Source organism: Chiloscyllium plagiosum, chromosome 35, assembly GCF_004010195.1.
Source record: "Chiloscyllium plagiosum isolate BGI_BamShark_2017 chromosome 35, ASM401019v2, whole genome shotgun sequence".
NCBI lineage: Eukaryota > Metazoa > Chordata > Chondrichthyes > Orectolobiformes > Hemiscylliidae > Chiloscyllium > Chiloscyllium plagiosum.
The window spans coordinates 2,879,289-2,904,617 of record NC_057744.1 but is presented as its reverse complement, the minus strand read 5'-3'; the positions used below and the strand labels follow the sequence as shown (position 1 = coordinate 2,904,617).

At 39.5% G+C, this 25,329-nt stretch overlaps 1 protein-coding gene across 2 annotated transcripts in view; it reads left to right on the top strand.

The window, feature by feature from the left end:
* sorl1 (sortilin-related receptor, L(DLR class) A repeats containing) overlaps window positions 1-25,329 on the top strand; it is a 189,525-nt gene that overhangs the window by 140,457 nt on the left and 23,739 nt on the right. Inside the window, exons 26-38 of one of the 2 annotated variants that reach the window (XM_043676455.1) lie at window positions 1,745-1,870; window positions 2,833-2,943; window positions 3,599-3,730; window positions 6,633-6,764; window positions 8,570-8,704; window positions 11,649-11,807; window positions 16,037-16,192; window positions 17,891-18,019; window positions 18,202-18,325; window positions 19,614-19,777; window positions 22,604-22,716; window positions 23,177-23,281; window positions 24,635-24,707. In XM_043676455.1, coding sequence (XP_043532390.1) covers window positions 1,745-1,870; window positions 2,833-2,943; window positions 3,599-3,730; window positions 6,633-6,764; window positions 8,570-8,704; window positions 11,649-11,807; window positions 16,037-16,192; window positions 17,891-18,019; window positions 18,202-18,325; window positions 19,614-19,777; window positions 22,604-22,716; window positions 23,177-23,281; window positions 24,635-24,707 — 1,659 coding nt within the window. Of the gene's footprint in view, window positions 1-1,744; window positions 1,871-2,832; window positions 2,944-3,598; window positions 3,731-6,632; window positions 6,765-8,569; window positions 8,705-11,648; window positions 11,808-16,033; window positions 16,193-17,890; window positions 18,020-18,201; window positions 18,326-19,613; window positions 19,778-22,603; window positions 22,717-23,176; window positions 23,282-24,634; window positions 24,708-25,329 lie in introns of both variants that reach the window. The other variant, XM_043676454.1, reaches the window with a different exon arrangement.

The following is a 25,329-nucleotide window of genomic DNA, read 5'->3' as shown; positions in this document are numbered from 1 at the left end:
TCTTGTTTCAGTACTATGTTTTAATGCTATAATTTAAAATAAATAAACTAAAATTGATGGTTTTAACTTTTGAACAAGTTAGTAAGTATGCAGATGACACCAAAATTGGAGGTATAGTGGACAGCGAAGAGGGTTACCTCAGATTACAACAGGATCTTGAACAGATGGGCCAATGGGCTGAGAAGTGGTAGATGGAGTTTAATTCAGATAAATGTGAGGTGCTGCATTTTGGGAAAGCAAATCTTAGCAGGACTTATACACTTAATGGTAAGGTACTCGGGAGTGTTGCTGAACAAAGAGACCTTGGAGTGTAGGTTCATAGCTCCTTGAAAGTGGAGTCGCAGGTAGATAGGATAGTGAAGAAGGCGTTTGGTATGCTTGCTTTTATTGGTTAGAGTATTGAGTACAGGAGTTGGGAGGTCATGTTGCGGCTGTACAGGACATTGGTTAGGCCAATGTTGGAATGTTGCGTGCAGTTCTGGTCTCCTTCCTATCGGAAAGATATTGTGAAACTTGAAAGGGTTCAGAAAAAATTTACAAGGATGTTGCTAAGGTTGGAGGATTTGAGCTATAGGGAGAGGCTGAACAGGCTGGGGCTGTTTTCCCTGGAGCATTGGAGGCTGAGGGGTGAACTTATAGAGGTTTATATAATTATGAGGGGCATGGATAGAGTAAATAGGCAAAGTCTTTTCCCTGGGGTGGGGGAGTCCAGAACTAGAGGGCATAGGTTTAGGGTGAGAGGGGAAAAATATAAAAGAGACCTAAGGGGCAACTTTTTCACACAGAGGGTGGTACAGGTTTGGAATTAGCTGCCAGAGGAAGTGGTGGAGGCTGGTACAATTGCAACATTTAAGAGGCATTTGGATGGGTATATGAGTAGGAAGGGTTTGGAGGGATATGGGCTGGGTACTAGCAGGTAGGGCTAGATTGTGTTGGGATATCTGGTCGGCATGGACGGGTTGGACCAAAGGGTATGTTTCCATGCTGGACATCTCTATGACTCTATGCAGCATTTTGATTGAGTTTCGTGTCAACAGAAGTGCTATAAAAGTCTCAAGAGGAGTGAATTAGCTGAAATATAGTATAGCTGAGTAATTTTATTTTATTGTTCTGGAGTATACAGTCCAGGAACATAGTTTGATAATTTAGTGTTTTGTGGTATTTTCAAAGCAGTTTAATTGATTGGGAGGTGTTGCACGAATGAATATGGTGTTTGAAAAGATGTTAAGTTGGGAATTCTAGTATTTAAAGCCTTTTTATTTTCTGAATTAAAAATAACATTATTAAAGCAAACAATTTTTAAATTTTGTTTATGAATTACTCAAATTAAAATTTTGAAGAATTGCAAGTAGAACATGAAGCTTTAGAAATTCTGCTTTCCAATTCTAAAGAATGATGTTTAACTAAGAAACATCTAACGAGCATGTTGCACAGCAGAGATGCGTTTTACCTCTGGAGGTTGTAATAGCTGGCCTAGGAGAAAGTGAGGACTGCAGATGCTGGAGATCAGAGTCGAAATGTGTGGTACTGCAAAAGCAAAGCAGGTCAGGCAGCATTCAAGGGGCAGGAGAGTCGATGTATCGGGTGTAAACCCTTCATTCCTGATGAAGGGCTTATGCCTGAAATGTCGACTACCCTGCTCCTCGGATGTTGACCTGCTGTGCTTTCCCAGCGGCACATTTTTTGACTATATTGCTGGCCTATCAGAAGAAGCTATAATGCTTCACAATTTATTTTTTTACAGCAAGTAAACATACCTGTGACTCCAGCAACTTTTCATGTCGCAATGGACACTGTATCCCACGTAGGTGGATTTGTGATGGGGATGATGATTGCCGTGATGGATCTGATGAAGATTCAACTCTCTGTGGTAAAAGTTTTAGAGTTGTTTTGCTTGTTCTCTTTATATTTCTCTCTCTCTGTTTTACTTAATACTGCATTCTAAAATGATGTGTATTTGTTTGGCGTAACAGTTGAAGCCAGGTTTTAGTCGAGTTTCCATTATATCATTTAAGCAGCCAGAAGCAATTTTGATGCAACTCCTATGTGGGGAGATATGGTATTGAAATCACGACCTCTGCATTTTTATCTTGTATATCTTGAATGGTGGAGAAATAGAAGAACAGCTAAATGTTTGAGCTATCAAAAGCTCAAACTATTAATTGGGCCACTGTTTTCTATAAAGAAAATTAGCTATCCAATGTTTCTTTGTCTATAATTTTGCATTAATATACCCCCTTTAAAATAATAAAACATCTCAAGGCTCTTCAAAAGTCTTGATTATTGAAACTAAGTATGGTAGCATGCCACATAGATGTTTGGCAACTGACTAAAGATAGATCAAAGAGAGAAAAGTTGAGAAATGTCTCAGAGAAGCAGAGGGAGGTGGATGGAGGGAATTATAGATCTTGAAATTACAGAGAGAATTAAGAGTGTTTGTGGACATGCTGAATTTTCTTAGACTACTGTGAAAATAGAGGTGATGTGCTTTCTTGACCTTCACATCGACATGGATGGACCAGGACAGATTGGTGATCATCACTCTCAGGGCCTTGACGCTCTCAACCATCCGCACCATTGATGCCGACTAATACACATGAGTCTTTTAGCCCTTGATTCACCTACATTTGCTTTTTCTATTGAATACAATTTTATTAGTGCTCAGTTATTTGGGAAGGCAGTGTTACACTTATCTGTATTCTAACAGTACTAATCAATCTGTTCAATGTCTTAAGATGAATGACATGACTGGATTAAGACATGAAATGATTGTATATTATTAATCTATATTAATTATGAGCTCTTCTCATCTTTTCTCATTCTTTGGTGCAGGTAAGACTCCCTGTAATGGATTTAGCTGTGACAATGGTAGCTGTATTGCGATGATCAAGCGTTGCAACGGTGTACCAGATTGTTCAGATGGATCAGATGAGCAAAACTGCAGTGAGTATTTTCCATATTCCTCAGCTGTAATTAAATTTGAATAATTCAGTTTGAAAACTCTACAAAGCAATAAAATTTAGAGCTTGAACATGGTATTTCCCTAAAGCAAAAATCCCTTGCATTTAGCGAACAATTGAGTGTTAACTATTTTGGCTGCATGCATAAGCGATGCCTGAGTTTTTGTGCATGAGCCAAAAGGGCCAGACATCTGCTCAAAGATAATTGAGTGGCATCTCTCTCCATTATTGTAGTTAACAATTATTTTTGACCTGAGTTCTACAAAGTTAAACTATTGTGTATATTTTATTTCCCAGTATGGGTTGATGTAGAAATCTTGTTCCTATATCCTTGGGTCAAAAGGCTTTTTTCCTTTCTTTTGTTTTTAAATAGGTTAAATTCACTCAGTTACTGACTTAAAGCTTAGATAATGCTTGCTGCCCTAAACTGAAAGGGATTTGCAGTTATTTGTGACCCCCATTTTCCCCCTGGGATCAATTGGGATAAATTGTTGAACTTTCTTGTGACTGTTATCTTTAACTTTGGGATATATATTTGCTTGAATGCTGTGGAAATGCGAGTTGCTGTTTTTAATAATTTAAAGATTAAATCTGATGACTTATGGTGTGTTTTATTTGGTTAATTGTCTCCTTCATAGATCCATCGTGTTCTCAGTACATGGATTTTGTCTGCAAGGACAAGCGTCGGTGCCTACACAGCTTCATGGTGTGTGATGGAGCTCCACAATGCGAAGATGGTTCAGATGAAGATCCAAACTATGCACACTGTTGTAGGTTTCCATTTAGCAATACTGTACCATATTAAAGCTATAGCAAAAAAAAATCACCTTCAGAGTGACTTGCTACGAGCATTTCTGCTATACCAGTTGCAGTCAGAGTGAGTCACTTGTTCTTGTGGATTTGGGGGCAAAGTGTGAAAGGTGTGCTTTATGCTACCTGATGCATGTGGTCAAATGCATAATGTACGAACTTGCCACTGACTGGTAAGCTGCTTCATTCAACTATGGTTGGCATCACATCAGAGACTTATTTTAGTTCACATAAGATGTGTGTACCAATCCTTCAGTCTGTTTAGGTGAATAATGAAAACAAGTAACATTTTCACCTTTCTTGCCCAAAAGCATTCCAGGGGACTAGAGACAGTTATAGTGTCGTACTTTCTAACCTGGCTGATATCAGCAAATTCAACACTGCAGGAATCAAATCTAAGACTTCCTAATCTGATATAATATGCCAGTTTATGGGCTTTGCCCAACAAAAAAGTATAAGTCCTAAGTATCTGTGTTCACTTATGAAACTTTCCAGCATCAATTGTGCAGTTTAAAAAGGAGAATAATTGTTTGCCATACAAGACATTTCTGTGCAACTGAATATGGAACAAATATCTGTTTCAAGATTATTTTCACAACGGACTATAATCTATAGCTATGTTTATTGTGCATATGAAAAACATTAAACTCAAACCAAGTACATCCCAGGATAACAAAGGTAGTTGGTAAAATACTGACTGGGCAGTCGGAATTTGGAAGAATACATAGCAAAAAGCAAATTTCAAAAACATAATTTCATTTTCCCATTCTAACTTTTCTTAGGGAAAAATAGTTGAATCGCAACTTTTGACACGAGTGTAACACTCAAGATTTCCCAGCAGGGATGTAGGGCCTGCAACAACCTAGTTTTCTGAAAAGACAGATTTTTAAAAAGGGAAAATTGTAAATCTGAAATGGAAAATGAAATAAAAACAAAACGCTGGAATAATGTTTTTCCATCTGCCTGGGCTTTACCCAGGTGAAAATCCATTACCAAACTTAGTCACCCAGCTAAACATCTGAAAAGTTTCACAGATTTAGCCAGTTGAGGGTGATCTCTTTTTAAATGGGAGCACATCTCCACCTCATTCCAAATCATGACTGCATAGGCTAGTTATATCTGAACCTCAGGGAACTTCTGCCTGTGCAGAAGATGTGAATGTAGGAGATATGGTCAGTAAATTCGTAGTTGAGGCAAAACTTTAATGCTGTGATAAATAGAGATGAGGGGAAAGCCTTAGAGTACTGGATGATGTAGGGGCTTAGCAACGGCTTCTGGAGTTTAAGCCTGGTAAGTGAATTGTGATTATTTGGAATTAACTAGGCAAAAGAGTACATGTGGCTGGGCCCTTGGAAATACAGAGGACCGGGGGACTTGGTGTGCACCTCCCTAGATCCTTAAAGTTGGTAGGACCAGTAGATAAGGTGGTTAAGAAGTCATATGGGATACTTGTCTTTATTAGTCAAAGTATTGAATACAAAACCAAGGAGGTTATGATGGAGCTGTGATTGTAATGTTTATTAGTCTTCAACTGGATTACTGTTTGCAGTTTGGTCACTACACTATAGAAAAGATGTGATTGCACTAGAGAAGGTGCAGAAGGCATTCAACAGAATATTGCCTGGGATGGAGAGATTCAGCAGTAAAGAGAGACTAGATCAGCCAGGATTGTTGTCCATGGAGCGGAGAAGGCAAAGAGGGTGTCTGGTTGGGGATTACAGGGTTCTGTGGAGCAGAGACCGAGCAGATGGGGGAAAGGCCTTTCCCCATGGTTGTGAGGGATCAGTTACCAGAAGGCACAATTTTAAGGTAAGGGATTTGAGGACTTTCTGTCACCCAGAGGGTTGTAGGTATCTGGAACTTGCCTGAAAGGGTGGGAGAGATGGGAAACCCTCCCCATGCATAGAAATTAGAATGAAGTTCACGATGAAAAGTATTGATGCTAAAAGTCTGAATTATAAAAAGGAAATGCTGGAAATACTCCATAGACTAGGGAACATTAGTTTCATGGATGACTTTAACCTGAAATAATATTTCTTTTAAGGAAGATTTACAAAAGCAGAAATTGCTGGCAAAACTCAGCACATCTGATGAAGAGTCATTGGACTCAAAACATAAACACTGCAGATCTGGCAGCACCTGTAGGGAGAAAACAGCAGAATTTTGCCAAGAATTTCTGTTTTTGCTTCAGATCTCCAACATTCGCAGTTCTTTAATGGTAACAAGATTGGTAAAACTTTTGAGGTTTGGCATTTTGTGAAGACTAGAATTTGAGAATGGTAAGTTAAAGGTATATGAGAGTATATAATCGAGAAAGAAAGATCATTCTGGGTTTTTGGAACTAGTGAGGAATCTTCCTAATCTTTCCATCCTGACCTATTTGTTTAAACTTTGATTTAATTAATTAATTTTTAATCATATGAATGGTTTAAATCTATGTAATCAAATTAGTAGTTCTGCAAATCTCAAAGTTCTTTTGGTTAAATTGTTCCTGGTGTGAATCACATAGGAATACTACACTTTGAGCAACCCCCACCCTCCTCTAGCTTATCTCTCCACGCTTCAGCCTCTCTGCCTTTATTCCTGATGAAGGTTTTTGCCTGAAACGTCGATTTCGCTGCTCCTTGGATGCTGCCTGAACTACTATGCTCTTCCAGCACCACTAATCCAGAATCTAGTTTCCAGCATCTGCAGTCATTGTTTTTACCCCACAAAATTAGTGTTAGGATCTGTAACTTGTCAGTGTGATTTTTTTTTTTGACTGTGCCAAACATTTAGATTATTGGGCTTTTTTGTAATCTAGCAGACTGTCATTAATAAATAGTGATATTAACTCTTTACTGTTCATGCTTATATTTACAGCACAGACAGGAGAGTTCAACAGAACTTGTGACCCCTTCAGTTTCAAATGCTTGAATGGGATGTGCATTAGCATGGAATGGAAGTGTGATGGAGTCGATGATTGTGGAGACTATTCAGATGAAGCAAATTGCCGTAAGTGGGGGAGAAAATACTTGCCTAAAATCTGGTCATTTGTGAATATGCTTAAACCGTGCAGTATAGTGGGGACCAGTTCCACCACAGGACACACCAGATGGCCTCCTTCTTTAGAGACCGCAATTTCCCTTCCCATGTGGTTAAAGATGCCCTCCAACGCATCTCGTCCACATCCCGCACCTCCACCCTCAGACCCCACCCCTCCAACCGTAACAAGGACAGAACGCCCCTGGTGCTCACCTTCCACCCTACCAACCTTCGCATAAACCAAATCATCCGCCGACATTTCCGCCACCACCAAAAATACCCCACCACCAGGGATATATTTCCCTCCCCACCCCTTTCCGCCTTCCGCAAAGACCGTTCCCTCCGTGACCACCTGGTCAGATCCATGCCCACCTACAACCCACCCTCCCATCCTGGCACCTTCCCCTGCCACCGCAGGAACTGTAAAACCTGCGCCCTCACCTCTATCCAAGGCCCTAAAGGAGCCTTCCACATCCATCAAAGTTTTACCTGCACATCCACTAATATCATTTATTGTATCTGTTGCTCCCGATGCGGTCTCCTCTACATTGGGGAGACTGGACGCCTCCTAGCAGAGCGCTTTAGGGAACACCTCCGAGACACCCGCACCAATCAACCAAACCGCCCCGTGGCCCAACATTTCAACTCCCCCTCCCACTCCTGCGAGGAGGTTGAGCAATTCATCAACTTCACCAACACATTCCCTCCCCTAGCTTATCTCTCCACGCTTCAGGCTCTCTGCCTTTATTCCTGATGAAGGGCTTTTGCCCGAAACGTTGATTTCGCTGCTCCTTGGATGCTGCCTGAACTGCTGTGCTCTTCCAGCACCACTAATCCAGAATCTGGTTTCCAGCATCTGCAGTCATTGTTTTTACCATAGTGGGTACATTACTGAGGTTGAATTATGTTTTGTAATTTTTTGATTTTCAGCTTAGTGAAATAAATTGTGCTTTTATTAAAATTTTTTGATTGAAGAATCTGTAAATATTGATTGCACGCACTGTCCTGAGAGAGAGACATTGCTCCATTCCTTCCACAGTCTATCAACAAGATCTAGAGTTTTTGATGTATGATCACGATTAGCAGACTTTGGTGTACAGAATAGATTTGTTGGAGGTTGATGAGCAATAAATATGTACACGATAAAGATGGTGTTGCTTGTCTGTACTATCGTCCAAGGCTGGGCTTGCAAGTTTATCTGGAATAGAGTGAGAAGAATTGCAGCCCCATTGACTGATCTACCCCATCTACCTCTTGAGCTGCCATTAATGAACCCGATTTCAGATCAATAATCAATGTTTCCATTAGTAGTGTGAAACTACCTTGCTGAAATATTGGGTTAGTCTGAATACAATAAAACCCCTGGCAGAGTCACCTAAGGCTCAAGAAGGTTCATTGTGGTGCTCAGCCTTTCAAACATTTGAAGTACAACATTGAAGTTTAATGCATTCTTTAATTGTGTAGTATTGATATTTACTGCCAGGAATGTGGAGAATTAATGTCCTGTCTACTTCTCATGCATTGCAAAGGAAGATTCTATTTAAGGGCAATTATTAGTTGTCCTCCAGTCAGCTTTCACCAAAGTAATGTGTAGTTTGAGTGGGCCATTAATTGAAAGTTAATTATTTGTTTTGTTTTCTAATCAAAGGATCCATTATTGGCTGTTGTTCTTTTAAGGGAGTCACAACAGGTCTTTACAATGTAAATCATTTTCTTTATGTATTGCTGTAAAAAATAATGCTTATCAGTTATTATCTTGTCCTCTATCACTGCAGAAAATCCAACTGAAGCGCCTTCTTGCTCAAGATATTTTCATTTCACCTGCCGGAATGGAAATTGTGTTCCAACGTGGTGGAAGTGTGATCAAGAAAATGACTGTGGAGACTGGTCTGATGAAGAAAACTGTCCTGGTATAAACATTCAGTCTAAGTAATGACAGTATGCATGTGGTGTGGGTGGGATGTACAATTCCAAACTGACTGAAAATATTTGCAAATTTTGCATTTTTTAAAATTGAAGGTACCTCTGCATTTCTATAACCGCATAACAACTGCTGATTTGTTTTTATTTTGTTCTTTAGCTGTATGACTGCAAATTAATTACAGTTGAATAACAGAATTCCGTATTGTAATGAAAATGGTCACTTTCATTGAAATTCGTTTTAGGTGGAAGGTCTAGAAATATGGAACGACGAATTGGGTAAAACTTATTTATGAATGTTGAGTTAGTGTGTATAGTTATTTAGCATCTACAGTATTCTTAGCATATAGATTACGTTTCAAACCCTGATGTATGTCAGTTTCATAGTAAGGTCTCACTGTGTGGCCAAGTATTTTTAGCTAAAATTTGATAGAGATGGTTTAATGGTGGAATGTTAGGCAGGATTCTGAGAAAATGTCCCTATTATCCTCAAGCTGTGCAGTGAGGTTCCTTGTGTTCTTCTCTGACAGAGCAGCAGTCTGTTGGACTAATGTTTCAGCTTACATTATAGATATTTTCTAATCAACCTGGAGCAGGTGGGGCTTGATCTCAGGCCTCCTGGCTCAGAGGTAGGACTCTGCCACTGTACTACAAGGGACCCTCAGTTTACTTTATTTGCTCAACTCTTTGTCTCTTTATCCTGTGGCTCAATTTGGAGTAGTACAACATGGAAGCAGGCCCTTTGGCTCAAACTGGTCCATGCTAGCCATGGTGCCCACTCAGCTAGTTCCAATTGCCTGCATTTGGTCCATATCCCTCTAAACCCTTCCCATTTATTTACCTATCCAAATGTTTTTTTAATTGTTGCTACTGTGCCTGCCTCAACCACTTACTCTGGCAGCTCATTCCATATACACATCACTGTCTGCATAAGCAAGTTGCCCCTGAGGTCCTCCTTAAATCTTTCCCCTCTCAACTTAAACCTATGCCTTCTACATTTCAATTCCTCATCACTGGGAAATATGTATTCATCCTATCTCTGCCCCTCATGATTTTATACACCTCAATAAGGTCACCTTCTCTTACGTTCTCTTACATTCCAAGGAATAAAGACCTATCTTGGCCAATTCTCCCTATAACTCAGGCCTACTAGTCCTGGCAACATCCTTGTAAATCTTTGCACTCTTCCAGTTCAACTATGTCTTTCCTGTAACAGACTGACCAAAACCTGTACACAATACTTCAAGTGCAGCCTCACCAATGACTTATACAACTGTAACATAATGTCCCAACTCCTATGCTCAATGTCCCGACCAACGAAGGCCAGCATGCTAAATGTCTTCTTCACCACCCTGTCTACCTGTGACACCACTTTCAATGAACTATGTATTTATATTCCTCGATCCCTCTGTTCCTCAGGACCTTACCATTTACTGTACAAGTCCTATCTTGGTTTGACTTTTCAAAGTGCAACACCTCACACTTATCTGTATTGAATTGCATTTGTGAATCCACAGCCCAGTTATCTGATTGAAGGGAGGGAACAAGAAGCAAAAGGATGAGTGACAGTGAAGGAGGCACGAATGATCGGCAAAGAAAGAAAAGTTTGTCTTCATCGATGAATACTTAATTTTACTGCACCCTCTTCAGGGCATTTATTTTCTTTGAGGCTGCAAAGGTCCAGTTAATGGATTTAAGTTCGTTGTTCCATATTTCTAGACCTTCCACCTTGAAAGAATTTCAATTTTTTTCTGTTGGTTAGTACAGAAAACCAAATCCAGCTCTGTAACTTCACATCCATTCTCTGCACTTGTGTTTCAACTAACTGGATTGTAAACCCAAGCCATTGTTTTAGTTTATTTCAGTTCATTCATAGTATTTTGGTATTAAAGCATAGTACTTCTGTGCAATTGTATGTCCACAGTAAATCTGATGGTTGAATCGAGAGTATTTTTCACAACACAAGGAGAAATCTAAAGAACAGTAGAATGTAATCAAATTCTTCTTACTGTGCAGCAGTCAGCATTATCCAAGCATGTGCTTTCAGAGGAAGATGACAAATGGGATGTAAAGCAGTAATTTTTCTTCTCATAAAAGAAATGACCACTTTCTTTGGGGAAGAAACTTTCATAAGACTTCATTAAAAAAATTAAGACATGCGTTGAAATGTTACGTATGTGATTACAGAGAGTAACTCGTCTGACTCCCCAAAGCCTGTCCACCATCCAAGAGGCACAGGTCAGGAGAGTGATGGAATACTCCCTGTTAGCAGCCCCAACAACACTGAAGAAGCTCAACACCATCCCGGACAAAACAACTTGCTTAATTGGCACCATATCCACAAGCATCTACTCCCTCCACCACCAACGCTCAGTAACAGCAGTGTGTACTATCTACAAGAAGCACTGCAGAAAATCACCAAACATCCTCAGACAGCACCTTCCAAGCCCAATACCATCCACCTGGAAGGACAAGGGCAGCAGACATATGGGAACACCACCTCCTTCAAGTTCCCCTCCAAGCCACTCACCGTCCTAACTTGGAAATATCCTGGAATTCCCTCCCTAATAATATTGTGGGTCAACTCACAATGGACGGAATGCAGCAGTTCAAGAAGGCAGCTCACCAATATGTCTTCAAGGGCAACTAGGGACAGGCAAATGCTGGGCCAACCAGTGATGTCCACATCCCACAAATGATTTTAAAAAAATCTTCCTGCTTTCTTCTCTCAACTGAGGATGATGGAACCACAGCTGAGCAATGAATGAGGGACTTGGCGAACGGAGTGGGGCAGACATATCATTAAGAGAGAAGGATGATTTCAAATGGGGGAGAAGGGAAAACTAACTTTGTTGATTTACGTCAGACACCAGAATTTATTTCTTAATCAGAAGCCTAAATGTTTTGTTACTGAAGTGTTTGCAATTGTTTTAGGTTGGGAACCTGTTCAACGTACAACAGAGACTCCTTTGAGTTGTGGTCCCAACCACTTCCGCTGTAATGTCGGAGGATGTATTATAAACAGTTGGGTGTGTGATCGATATGAAGACTGTGTGGATGGTTCGGATGAGGAAGGTTGCCCCACTTTTCCAGGTAAATGAAAATTGGATGGGCAGCCCATCTTTGCAGTGTGTAAGATTTTGGCTACTTTGGAAACTTTTTTTGGTTGCTTGCATATAGTTAAATGTGTTTTTTTTTAAGCACCTTTTATGCAATACCTGAATTGGAAATGCCTATCCATTTTCAGAAAGTACAAAGCAAATTCTGTTTCATGCACTGATATTGTCGTGTTAGTTTTGATCAAGGAAACTTTAAGTTTGCCCCAACAGTTGCAGACAATACTCAGTGCTCATTGAGTATAAATGCTTATGCTTAAAAGAGAAGTTGTTATCCTGAGAATTTTTGATGTGTACTGTGGGACATTGTAGCTGATATCATTCTCACTTTTAACGAATCACTACAAAATGTTGTTAGTTAAAGGTGAGAATGCTTATGCAGTTTGTGCTACTGCCAACAGTTGTTAATAAGATGTTAAACATCATGACTTTGAAACTCAATGGACTGTGTTTTCCAGCAGATTGGAAAACAGCAAAAATGATTGTTTTTAAAAAAAGGAGCTAGACAAAAGACAGGTAACTATAGGCTTGATAACTTCTGTAGTGAGAAAAATGCTTGAATCTATCAGTAAGCAAGAAATAGCAAGATATCTGGATAGAAATTGTCCTAAAACAATGTCGGGCATATGCAATATGGGTCCTTGAAAGGCCAATCATGTTTAACTAATTTACTGGAATTCTTTGAAGACATTGAGTGGGGAACTGGTGGATGTGGTGTATCTGGACTTCCAGAAGGCATTCGACAAGGTGTCACTTAAAAGGCTGCTGCATAAGATAAAGGTGCACAGTGCTATGGGTAATGTATTAGCATGGATACAGGATTGGTTAAATAACAGAAAGTAAAGAGTGGGGATAAATAAGTTGTTTTTCTGGTTGGCAATCAGTGGCTAGTGGTGTGCCTCAGGGATCAGTGTTGGGACCACAATTGTTTAAAATTTACACAGATGATTTGGAGTTGGGAACCAGGTGTAGAGTGTAAAAGTTTGCAAATGACACAAAGAGGAGTGGTAGAACAAAGTGTGCAGAGAATGCAAAGTCTGCATGGGGTTAGGTTAATGAGTGAGATGGCATTGAATGTTGATAAATGTGAGGTCATCCATTTTGGTAGGAATGTCAGAAAAATAGATTATGATCTAAATGGTGAAAAAATGCAGAATGCTACTGGCAGAGGCACCCTGGTGTCCTTGTGCATGAATCTCAAAAAGTTGGTTTGTAGGTGTAGCAGGTAATTAAGAAGGCAAATAGGATATTATCCTTCATTGCTAGAGATATGGAGTTTAAAAACAGGGAGGTTATGCTGCAGCTGTATGGGATGCTGGTGAGGCCACACCTGGAATAATGCGTACTGTGTTGCTCTTCTTGCTTCAGAAAGGATGTGCTGGCACTGGAGGGGGTGCAGACGAGGTTCACAAGGTTGATTGTGGAGTTGAGCAGTTGACTTATGAGGAGAGATTGAGTAGACTGGTACTGTACTCATTGAAATTTAGAAGAATGGGGGAGATCTTGGAGAAAATTATGCAGGGAACAGATAAGATAGAAGCAAGGATGTTGTTTTCAAGGGCGAGTGAAACTTGAACTCGGGTGCATAGCTTCGAAATAATGAGGATCAGATTTAAGAAAGAACTTTTTCATCCAAAGGGTCATGAATCTGTGGCGTTTGCCGCCCATTGAAGTAATTGAGGCTACCTTGTTGAATGTTTTTAAGTCAAAGATAGATTTTTGAATGGTAAAAGAATTAAGGGTTATCATGAGCAGGAGGGTGAGTGGAGCTGAGTGCACAAAAAAAATCAGCCATGATCTTATTGAATGGCGGAGCAGGCTTCATAGGCCAGATGGCCTACTCCTCCTGTTTCTTATGTTCTTGTGAATGGGGACTGCAGGGATAATGAACAAACTGACCATGGTATAGGGAACCATTCAATTGAGGTGAGGAAATGGGAATATAGATTTGGTAGGGGACAGTATAATTGATATTGTTCTTTGCAGCTGTGAGCAGGAAGGCTGTGTTGCCTCCCCTGTGTCAGGGTGAAGGGTATCTCCTCAGGGTTGGAAAAGAACTTGAACTGATTGTCATCTACGTTGGTATAACGACATTGGTATGACGAGAAAGGAGGTTTTGCTAAAATATTCTGAAGACTTGCGAGTTAAATTGAAAAGCAGAACCTCTAAAGTAATAATTTTTGAATTACTACCTGAGCCACAGGCAAACTGATAAAGGTAAATAAACAAAAGCAGAAATTGCTGGAGAAACTCAGCAGGTCTGGCAGCATCTGTGGAGAGAAAGCAGAGTTAACGTTTCAAGTCCAGTGACTCTTTGTCACAACTGAGAGTAAGGGGGTAAAGGTTTTGCAAAAAACAGAAATGTACGATTACAAAGCACAAGGATGTGGCATCCTAACAGAGCAGCTTTTTGGATAATGATTCCCAGCCTTGACAGCCCTCTGCGGCAGAGAATTCCACAAAATCCACAACCGTCTGAGAAGAAACTCTCAATCCTACTCCACTTTGTCATCTGCAAACGTGGAAATATTACGTTCTGATGCATCCTAGCATATTAAAGGAAATGGGTCCAATACCTCCTGGATCTACAGGCAGTAATCTTCCAAGAATCCTTAGATTCTGAAAAAGTCCCAGAAGACAGGACCACTGCGAATGTAACACCTTTGTTTAAAAGGTGAAGGAGATTTAAAACATTAATGATAGGCCTGTTAGCTTAACATCTGTTATTGAGATTTGTTAGACTTTATTATAAAGGATCTGATAGTGGAGCATTTAGAAATACATAATATGATCAAGAAGAGTAAGCATGGCTCCGTGAAGGGGAAATTATGTCTGTCAAATTTACTAGAATTACTTGGAGGTAACAAGCAGGATCAATAAAGAAGAAGCAGTGGAGTAATCTATTTGGATTTTCAGATGGTGTTTGATAAGATACATAATGAGATAAGAGCTCATGGTTTTTGAGGTAGTATATTAGCGAGAGTACAGGGTTGTCTAACCAATAGAAGGCAGAGATTTGGAATAAGGGGGGACATTTTCAGGATGGCAATCTGTAACTAGTGGAATACCACAAGGATCAGAGATGGGACCACAATTATTTACATTATATTAATTAACCGAATGAGGAAAGAACATGAATTTATAGCTACCTTTTCAGATGACACAGAAATAGATGGGAAGGCAGTTGATGAGGATGACAGAAAAGAGGAATGTTGACAGTTTAAGTGAACTGGCAAAAACTTGTCAGATGGAATATATGTGGAAAAATGTGAGGTTATGAACTTTGGTAGGAAGATGAGAGGAGCAAAATATTATTTATATGGAAAAAGACTCTAGAAATTTACAGAACAGAAGAATTTGGGAGTCCCTAGTGCATAGATCACTAAAATCTAACATCCAGGTTCTGTGGGTAACAGGGAAGGCAAATGGAATGTTGGCCTTAATTTCAAAGGAATAGAGTATAAATATGGGGAAGATTTGCTAAAACTATGCAAGGCATTAGTCACAGCTGGAATGCTGTGAACTATTGTGGGCCACTTTTGTAAGGAAAGATATACTGGCAGAGGATGCAATTCAGAGAATACTCACTGGGCTGATCCTGGGTGTGGAGGGACTGCCTTATGATAAGTTGGACCTGTCTTCATTGGAATGTAGAAGGACGAGAGGCAACCTTATTGAAATATACAAGATTTTCAGGGGACTTGACAGAATAGATGACTCTCCCTTGTGGAAACGTCTAAGACCAGAAGACATAATCTCAGAATAAGAGGTTACACATTTTAAGACAGAGATGAGGCGGAATCTCTTCTCTGTGAGCTGCAGAACTGTGCACCACAGAGGACTGCCAAGGCTGGGTCATTTAAGTTTATTCAAAGCCAAGATAGACAAACCGAATTTTAATTGGTAAGGGAAACATGGATTATAGGAAAATGCAAAATGTGACGTTGAGGAGTATCATTGATCTTATTGAATGGTGGAGCAGACTTGAAGGGCTGAATGGTCTACTTCTGCTCCTATGCCTTATGATGAGAATATGGACTATTGTGATCTAATACAGATTATTTTCTATAGATGCTTTATAATTATTTATAAATATAGACCGCCTGCTTTGATTTACTATCTGTGGAATTTACTTTCTTCCCATAAACACAATATTAAAGTTTCATAGAATCTATGGGCTCTTATAATTCTGTCCTGTCTCAGCAGCAAGCGTAACAACTACTTCCACCACCACTGTGCATCCAGCTGGAAAGTGTAGCCCTTCCGAGTTCCGTTGTGTTCGAGGCCATAACTGTATCCCCAACTGGAAGCAGTGTGACGGCCACAGGGACTGCCGTGATGGGTCTGATGAAGTCAACTGTCGTGAGTACTTCTACCAAATTAAACTTCCTGCACTAGAAGCTATTGAGTTAAATTGCTAATAAGGTTGCTTAAAATACTTCATTTCAGAAGCAGGAATTAATCTATGTTCAAGTTGGATTCAAGGCTAATCAAAAATCTTAGCCTGTTCTCAGCTACCTCTGTCTTCCTCCACCCAACCTCCTAACAATGCAAGGATTTACAATTGTTTCAAATTTTCTCTTGCTCCTCATGTCTCTGTATGCACCTTGCCATTGATTAGGAGGACTAGATTTGTTAATTTGCTTCCCTGTAACAGAGAAGCTGAGTTAGTGAGTTGGCATATAAGGATGAAAGGTAGTTTATTTTATATTGTGAAAAGCCAAAGAAATAACTACCAAGCATCTTATACTGGAAGTCTTCTGTTTCACACATTGGTTAAATGTTTTCTTGCCTGAGATACCATCCATAATATTAGAGATTAATACAGATAACTGTGAGAGTCAACTGGTGTATCTGTTTTTAAATTGTGAAAGCACTATTAATGAATTCTCCAATACCAAAGTAGACCATGGCCATATGAGGCAAGAACTGGACAATATTCAATGTCAGCTGATAAATGACTTGTAATATTTGTGCCACACATAACCATATCCAGGAAGAGAGAATCTAATGTTTGCCCCTTAAAGTTCAATGAAATAACCATTGCTGAATCCCTTGCTATCAACACTCTGGGGCTTGCTATTGCCCAGAAACTGAACTGCAGCAGCTCGATAAATACTGTGACTACAAGAACATGTCAGAGGCTACAAATTCTACAGCAAACATCCCCTCTCCTACCTCCCCAGTACCTGTCCACTGTCTACACACACCAGTCAGGAGTGTGATGGAATTCTCCCTGAATAGGTGCAGCTCCAACAACGCTCCAGAAGCTTGAAATCATTTAGGGTAAACGGCCTGCTTGGTTAGCTTCCTGTCCACCACCAGCATTTACTCCCTTTACCACAAATGCACATGGCAATGGTGCGTACCATTTACAAGATACACTGCAAAAAAAAGCCAAGACTCTTTTGACACCACACCCAAACCTCTACCATCTAGGAGGACACAGCAGCAAATATATGGGAACACAACCACCCACATGTGTCCCTTGTCACTTGGAACTATACCGCCGTTTCATCACTATAGCTGGGTCAAAATCCTGGAACTACCAACCCAGTAGCACTGTGGGTGCCCCAATGAGTGCAGAGGAGTTCAAGAAGGCAACTTACCCAGAGCAATTAGGGGTGTGGTGTCCAAAACCCATGAATTTTTTTTTAAAGAAGCTCCTTCAGTAGAAGTGAGTCGAAGCCCTCTCTCTGGTGTAGTGGTAGTGTCCCTACCCTTGTACCAGGAGGCCCTGATTCAAGACCCACCTGCTGCAGTGGTGTGTAAGAACATCTCTGAACAGGTTGATTAGAAAAATAGAAATGAGTAGAAAATTGCAAGTTTAAAAATGCAGAAAACTATAAATGTAGATGTTAATGGTTTCTGAAAGAGGAAGGGAGAGATAAAACTTGCACGTTTAAACTTTTTAATTAACATGATAAATGTTAGCCTTTTAACTTTCAAGTATTCATTAACCTGCTGCTTGCTAGGTGTTCAATGTTTTATTTTCAGTGCATCAAACTTTAATGTTTGTTAAGCCTTAGCTCTTTCATTCTTCTGGAATCTAATTCTTAGCTACCCACATTCCATTGCGGTGTTTGAATGAAACAGTTTGTGAGGATGGAGAGACTTGCATAAGCCAACTGGAACGTTGTGATGGATTTCTGGACTGCTCTGATAGTAGTGATGAGAAGAACTGCTCAGGTAAGTCCCTAAAGAACAGGTTAAGAAACTTTGGGTTGGATTGTTGTGGTATTTCTATCTGTCTGAAATGAACTTATCCATGATGTCCAGTTTTGAAGGGTTGTGTTATATTTTTAATTTTGATCGTGTACTGCATTATAAAAATTCTGGCACTGATTGTATACTTTTGATTTTATTTTAAGCTGATAGTTCATCATACAAAGTTCAAAATTTCCGCTGGACAGTTGATTTTCGTGGCGCAATTTCTTTAATGTGGGAGAGCCCAAAGAATTTGCCACCATCATGTACCTATGTTGTACTGTACAGGTAATAATCCTATAAATCCTTCTGTTTTACACCATTCCCCATTCTTTTCCAAAACGATTGTACAAACTGGACCTGGATCTGATGTTTGTTTTCAGCTGTCAAGCATTTAACTACCTGAATGAAGAATTCACCTTTGGGCCCATAGTGATGTAATTTGAATTTACAATCTTTTATTAAGATAAGAGTAAAAACTTCTTAATATTGTTAACTTAGACTGTGTGCTTCAGGGTGTATTTTATTTTTATGTTGAAGGCTGGAATTTTAATTTCACCACCATGTTGTCTGTACCTTAAGTCCCAAAGATGTGTTCTGATAGACCAACTACGGGCACTATTCCTCCCACGTATAACATTGGCTTTTGATTGGAGAGTGGGATGTTGGATACTGGAGCTTACTAGACTTCTGATTTACTCCAGTAGTTATCTGTAGTTGTCCCGTGACCCTCTTGGACAGAATATCTGACAGACCTTCCATCATTCTGCTCCCACCAACAGTAATATAAAAGACTAACTGACCATTGTTGCTTTTTTGTGGAATCTTGCTGTTCACAAAATAGCTGCCATATCTGTACAGTTTATTCTGCTATAACATGGATTTTGTTAATGTAAATTCGTTATAATGCATTTGGGGACACTGTGTATAAAGCACGAACTTTTAAAACATGTGTTGGCTATAATGTGATGATATCACCAACACTTTAAACGCTGTTTCCAAAGTGCAATTGTTCTATAATGCAACAATCGTGTTCTAGAACAACTATCTGTACTGGCTTACACACTTACTTTAAGATGTTTGTAAAAGATGTGAAGAGGTTCTAATTTTACACAAATTTCAAAGTAAAATTTAAGTTTTTGAGGTTCAGGAGAGCTATCAGCTATCAGGAGAGCAAGGTCAATGATATAATAGTACTGGCAAATGTTTATACTTATAAACTGGTTAATGTGAAAGGTCTGTTTTCGAGAGGTAGGCAGCTTCCTGTATTTGTTCATGCTTTAATAATTGAAAACTATGTTTGGGATTTTATTAATACTTCAGAAGTTCTTTCGTGTTGAATTACTTGTTGTTTGGCATTATTTTTAGTTCTAGAAATTGGACTTGTACTTAAGAAAATGTTGCAAATAGTATTCATGAATTTTCCAGTCCTCTTGTCAATGTTATTTGAGAATTTCAATACTTGATTTGCAATCCAGTGATTTTGGACAGATGCATTCCTACAGTAACTAACATATCAAGAATTTCTGGGACTTGGTGGTATACGTTTCGGTGATGATCTTTCTTTTTCTTATAGTTTGGTTGGTGATGATTGGAAGAGCTTAGACGCTGGTAACAAAACAACTCTTGTTGTAACTGTTATGAAACCTGATACTACCTACCAGCTGAAAGTACAAGTGCACTGCCTTCTTAAGACCTACAGCCCAACTGATAGTATTATATTGCGTACACCGGAGGGCTGTGAGTACCATTTTCCAAATACTTCTGTTCTTTACAGAATAAACTAAGATTAAAAGTCCTTGAGCTGGTTTCACACCTCTTATCATGCAGTCCACAATCATATTGTTAATCTAGTTTGTTTGATGCTGAAATCTGAGAAGCAGATGTTTAGTATGGTTTCTTATTTTGTGTGCTGTAGCATTCTGAATATGAGTACATCAAGGTCACTGCAATCGTTGCAATGACCCTGACACACAGAAGAGCTGTGATGAATGGAAAACTAAAACTAGAGTCATGGAGATACATAGCATGGAAATAAACCCTTCAGTCCAACTTGTCCAATGTGATCAGATATCCTAAATCAATCTCGTCCCATTTGCCAACATTTGTCCCACATCCTTCCTATTTCTATACTTTTTCCAGTTGCCTCTTAAATGTTGTTGTAATTGTACCAGCCTCTACAATTTCCTCTGGCAGCTCATGCCATACACATACCACTAACTATATGAAGAAGCTGCCCCTTAAGTCCGTTTTATATCTTTCCCCTCTCACCCTAAACCTGTGTCCTCTAGTTCTGGACTCCCCCACCCCAGGGAAAAGACTTTGTCTATTTATCCTATCCATGTCCCTCATAATTTTGTAAACCTCTAGAAGGTCACCCCTTGGCCTCTGACACTCCAGAGAAAACAGCCCCAGCCTATTCAGCCTCTCACTACAGCTCAAACCCTCTAAACCTGGCAACATCCTTGTAAGTTTTTTCTGAACCCTTTCAAGTTCTTCCTATTGCAGGGAGACCAGAATTACACACAATATTCCAAAAGCGGCTGAACCAATGGACGCCCGCAACATGATACCCCAACACCTCAGTTCTCTGACCAATAAAGGCAAGCATTCTAAACACCTTCTTCACTATCCTATTTACCTGCGACGCCACTTTTAATGAACCTGCACTCCAAGATTTCTTTGTTCAGTAACACTCCCCAGGACCTTACTATTAAATATATAAGTCCTGCCCTGGTTTGCCTTTCCAAATGCAGCACCTTCCATTTATCTAAATTTAACTCCATTTGCCACTCCTCAGCCAATTGGCCCATCTGATCAAGATCCCGTTGTACTCTGAGGTAACCTTCTTCACTATTCAATTTTGGTGTCATCTGCAAACTTACTATCTTGCTATCTTCACATCCAAATCAATTATATATATGGCAAAAAGCAGTGGACCCAGCACCGATCCTTGTGGCACACTGCTGGTCATAGGCCTCTAGTCTGAAAAGCAACTCTTCACCACCATCCTCTGTCTTCTACTTTTCAGCCAGTTGTGTATCCAAATGGCTAGTTCCCCCTGTTTTCAAACTACAAAACAATTTAACTTTATATTCTGCTGAAAGAAATTAGAGTTGGTGATGTGGTTCTCAAATAAGTTTGAGACTTTTCTGAAGTATTCTTTGTGGAGTATTGATTTTTTTTAAAATGCATTTAAAATTGATGTGATTCCATGATTGACTTATAATTAAAGGATCACACTGATAGACATTTTTAGGATTGTCAGTTAGTGTGGCACACTTGCCGATGGAAGCTGTGTCCAACTCTGGTATTTGAAGACAGACAGAATATGCCACTGACTTTCCCTATTTCAATTCCACAAAAGGTGATGAACATGTCTGGTTCATTCTTGAGGGCAATGATTTGAACGATCATTGAGCCTACCAAATTTAAAGAAGGATTGGCAGTTAACTGTCAGTCATCATTAATTGCTTTCTTCACAATAAGACCTCTAATAGAGTCCATTTACAAGCTAATTAGAGTTTTATTCCATTGCTTATTTGTACTTACATTTTTCTGTGTGAAGATCTTCTTCCATTCTTCATGCTATTCATAAAATATCCTAAACTAAGATCTAACATGAACATTTCCACCTAAGAGAAAACAAATGTTTGTCCTTAAGACCTTTTGTGGTATCATTATTATTTTTCCATAGGCAGACATTTATTTTGTGATGGAAAGTACAAAAAATATTTTGCCTGATGGTTATGCCTATTTTTCTTATTTCATATTTTCCTTTTTTCATTACTTATTTTTGTTTTTCACAAGGTTACCTTTTCAGCATTATGACCTTCATTTAGAGATCTGAATTTCACACCAACCACTTGCAATTTCATAGGACCTTTTCTTAAAGTAATAAAATCTTAAATGTACTTCAATTTTGTCAAAACCAGGACTGTTGATTGATAGCTTGATCAAAGAGAGAGTTTTACGAGAATCTTTAAGGAAGAGAATGGTATATTAAGAGAATTCCATATCCCAGGGTTTAGACAGCTAAAGGTTCCATGTTTAGTTTATGAAAATTGGGGGTGGACAATAGGCAGAATTAGAGAAGCACAGACAACTGAGATTTGGAAAGACTGGAGAAAATTAGGGAGGGGGAGGGATGAGACACATGGAAAGACTTAAAATCAAAGTTGAGAATTTATTTATGACTGTGCAGAACCCAAGAGGCGAGATAGGTAATGCTCACCAGTGAGGGAACAGGATTCCCCTATTCTCACAGAACCAGCAGACTTTTGGATGAGCTCAAGTTTATGTAAAGATGAGTGTGGCAGGTCAGGCCATGTTATTTTGATTCTGTTTTGTTTTGCAGAAATCACAGTTGAAATCTGTGTTTAAAATACTTGGAACATATTGGCCATGGTGTACCAGTAACTTGTATTAGAGTCATGTATTGGTAGAATGTTAGCATTATCCTACTTAACTTTCACATTTGTATATGTCCACTTAATTTTGGTTTAGTAAAAGAGGAAGCCAAATCATACTGACGTAATTATCAGTTCACTTCATTTTTCTTTGCAGTACCGGATCCACCACAACATCTCCAGCTATCTTATAGCCAAATATATGATGGTACTATATCCTGCCAGTGGAGTCGCCCTATCAATGCACATGGTCTTATTCGGGAGTATATTGTGAGTTTGTACAAATCATGAAAATGAAGTTGTGAAAGTCTTCAGTATCTGATTAGTTGTAGTTTTTGAGTAGAAAATGCAAGGGTATGCCCCATTGCATTGAGTTTCTGCATTCATTGCCATTGAACTAAAAATGTGAAATAAACTTTTTTTCTTGCCCCAGAGAAATATGCTTAGTTTATGTCACCATAATGTTGCTGATGTGAATATTTCATCGTCCCAAATACCAGGAAAGTGGCTGATAGGTTCCATTTTGACCTCTAATGAAAGCTCAACACATTTTGTTGTTAAGTGGAAAGTTTTACTCTGCACCTGATCTAAAGCAGCACTTTAAAAGAGTTTTGAAGCTGAATGCAGAGCTAGATACTTTTTCCCCAATGGAATTACAAGGAAAAAGCTTTCTGTGGGGTTGTAGATGAGAATACCGTCAAACCTCGAACTTTTTCTTGTTCCGCTCCAGGTATCGTACAGCAAGCAAGAATCGAATGTGTGGACTTCACTGGAATGCACTGAAAACCACATAAACATTAGAAATCTTGAGATGGATGTTATGTATGTAGTCAAGGTAAGTGTTATGGATGGCAACTGACACCATTTTCAATATTCAATTTGTTCTGCTTGAATTATGCTCAGTAACCAAATTATAATATAAAAATTGTTTTGGGCAGACTACACCTTTGCAGTTATGTTTTGATTCTGGAGTTCTTTAAGTTTAATTTGGTTTTATTCCTGCCTGTCTTTTTTTTCTCTTCTCTTTTCCTTACCACCTTCCACTGTCATTTTCCCCCTTCCATGTGTAACTGCTTTGCTAGACTATTGCTCATCCAGGCAGCTATTACTGGAGAACATCAATGTGAGATTCTAATATGGAGAACATCAGTGACAGCCTACTATCCTCACTGAAAGCCAATAAGTAGCTATCAGATATGAGATAGCATTTTAGTTGAATTCAGTGGGAACTGTCGAAAGTGGTTGACAGTTGTGGCTATACAAAACTTTCATGTTGCAGCTGTATAAAACTCCGGTGTGGCCACTCTTGGAGTATTGCATATTGTTCTGGTCGCCACATTATAGGAAGGATGTGGAAGCATTGGAAAGGGTACAGAGGAGATTTACCAGAATATTGCCTAGCATGGAGGGGAAGGCCTCAGAAGGAAAGGCTGAGGGACATGAGGCTATTTTTGTTAGAGAGAAGAAGGTTAAGAGGTGACTTTATAGAGGCATACAAGATGATGAGGGGATTAGATAGGGTGGATAGTGATGGTGATGGTTAACATGAGGGGACATAGCTTTAAATTGAGGGGTGATAGATATAGGACAGATATCAGAGGTAGGTTCTTTACTCAGAGTGGTAGGGGTGTGGAATGTCCTGCCTGCAACAGTAGTGGACTTGCCAACATTAAGAACATTTAAGTGGTCATTAGATAAATATATAGATGATGATGGAATAGTGTAGGTTAGATAGGCCTTAGATTGGTTTCACAGGTTGGCGCAACGTTGAGGGTTGAAGGTCCTGTACTGTGCTGTAATGTTCTATGTTCTATGATAAATCTCTGATCCCTACTCTAGGAACTGCAGCCATGTTGGCTAAGCTGAACGAGTTTAGCAAAGTTGTAAACTTCCTGAAATTCATAGCTCAGATGTTTATTTTTTAATATCATATGGTGACTTAAAATTTATAATCTGAATGCTCCATTGTATAATATTTATAATGTAGAAACTGACTATTCATACCAAGCTGGATAATGTCTGCTGATCGACAGCAATGAGATAATGCTAATATTAAATGTTGCCAATTGCCATATATTTAAGTTTTTTGTAAGCTATTCACGGGATTAATTTAAATCCGAGCTTGGAGTGGGTAGGAGAGCCATATATTACAACAGATTCTTAATGACATTTATTCCATTATTTACAGGTTGCAGCTGTCACAAGTTATGGGATTGGCAAATGGAGCGAATCCAAAAGTATTATGACAAAGAAAGGTCAAGGTACAGTACTTCTAAATGTGGATACCAGTTATATGTAATATTCTACAAGATGCACTCTGTACTTTATTGTAACAGTGGCATTCAAAAACAAACATAAGAATTAGGAACAGGAGTAGGCTGACTTAATTGTCACCTCCACTTCCCTGCAAAACCCAATACCCAGTTTAGATTAGATTAGATTACTTACAGTGTGGAAACAGGTCCTTCGGCCCTACAGGTCCACACCGACTCACCGAAGCGCAACCCACCCAGACCCATTCCCCTACATTTACCCCTGCCCCTAACAGTATGGGAAATTTAACGTGGCCAATTCACCTAACCTGCACATTATTTTTTTGGACTGTGGGAGGAAACCGGAGCATCCGGAGGAAACCCACGCAGACACGGGGAGAATGTGCAAACTCCACACAGACAGACGCCCAAGGCTGGAATTGAACCTGGGACCCTGGTGCTGTGAGGCAGCAGTGCTAACCACTGTGTCATGTGCCGCCCACCCAGTTGTTCATTGTCTCCTCCCACTCTGACATGATGTACTGGACTTGCCTTAGCTCTTTCTAAATAGTGATTTCCAAACTAGCAAGTTGCTTGTAGAGATGCAGCTGTCTGACAATATGAAATGAAG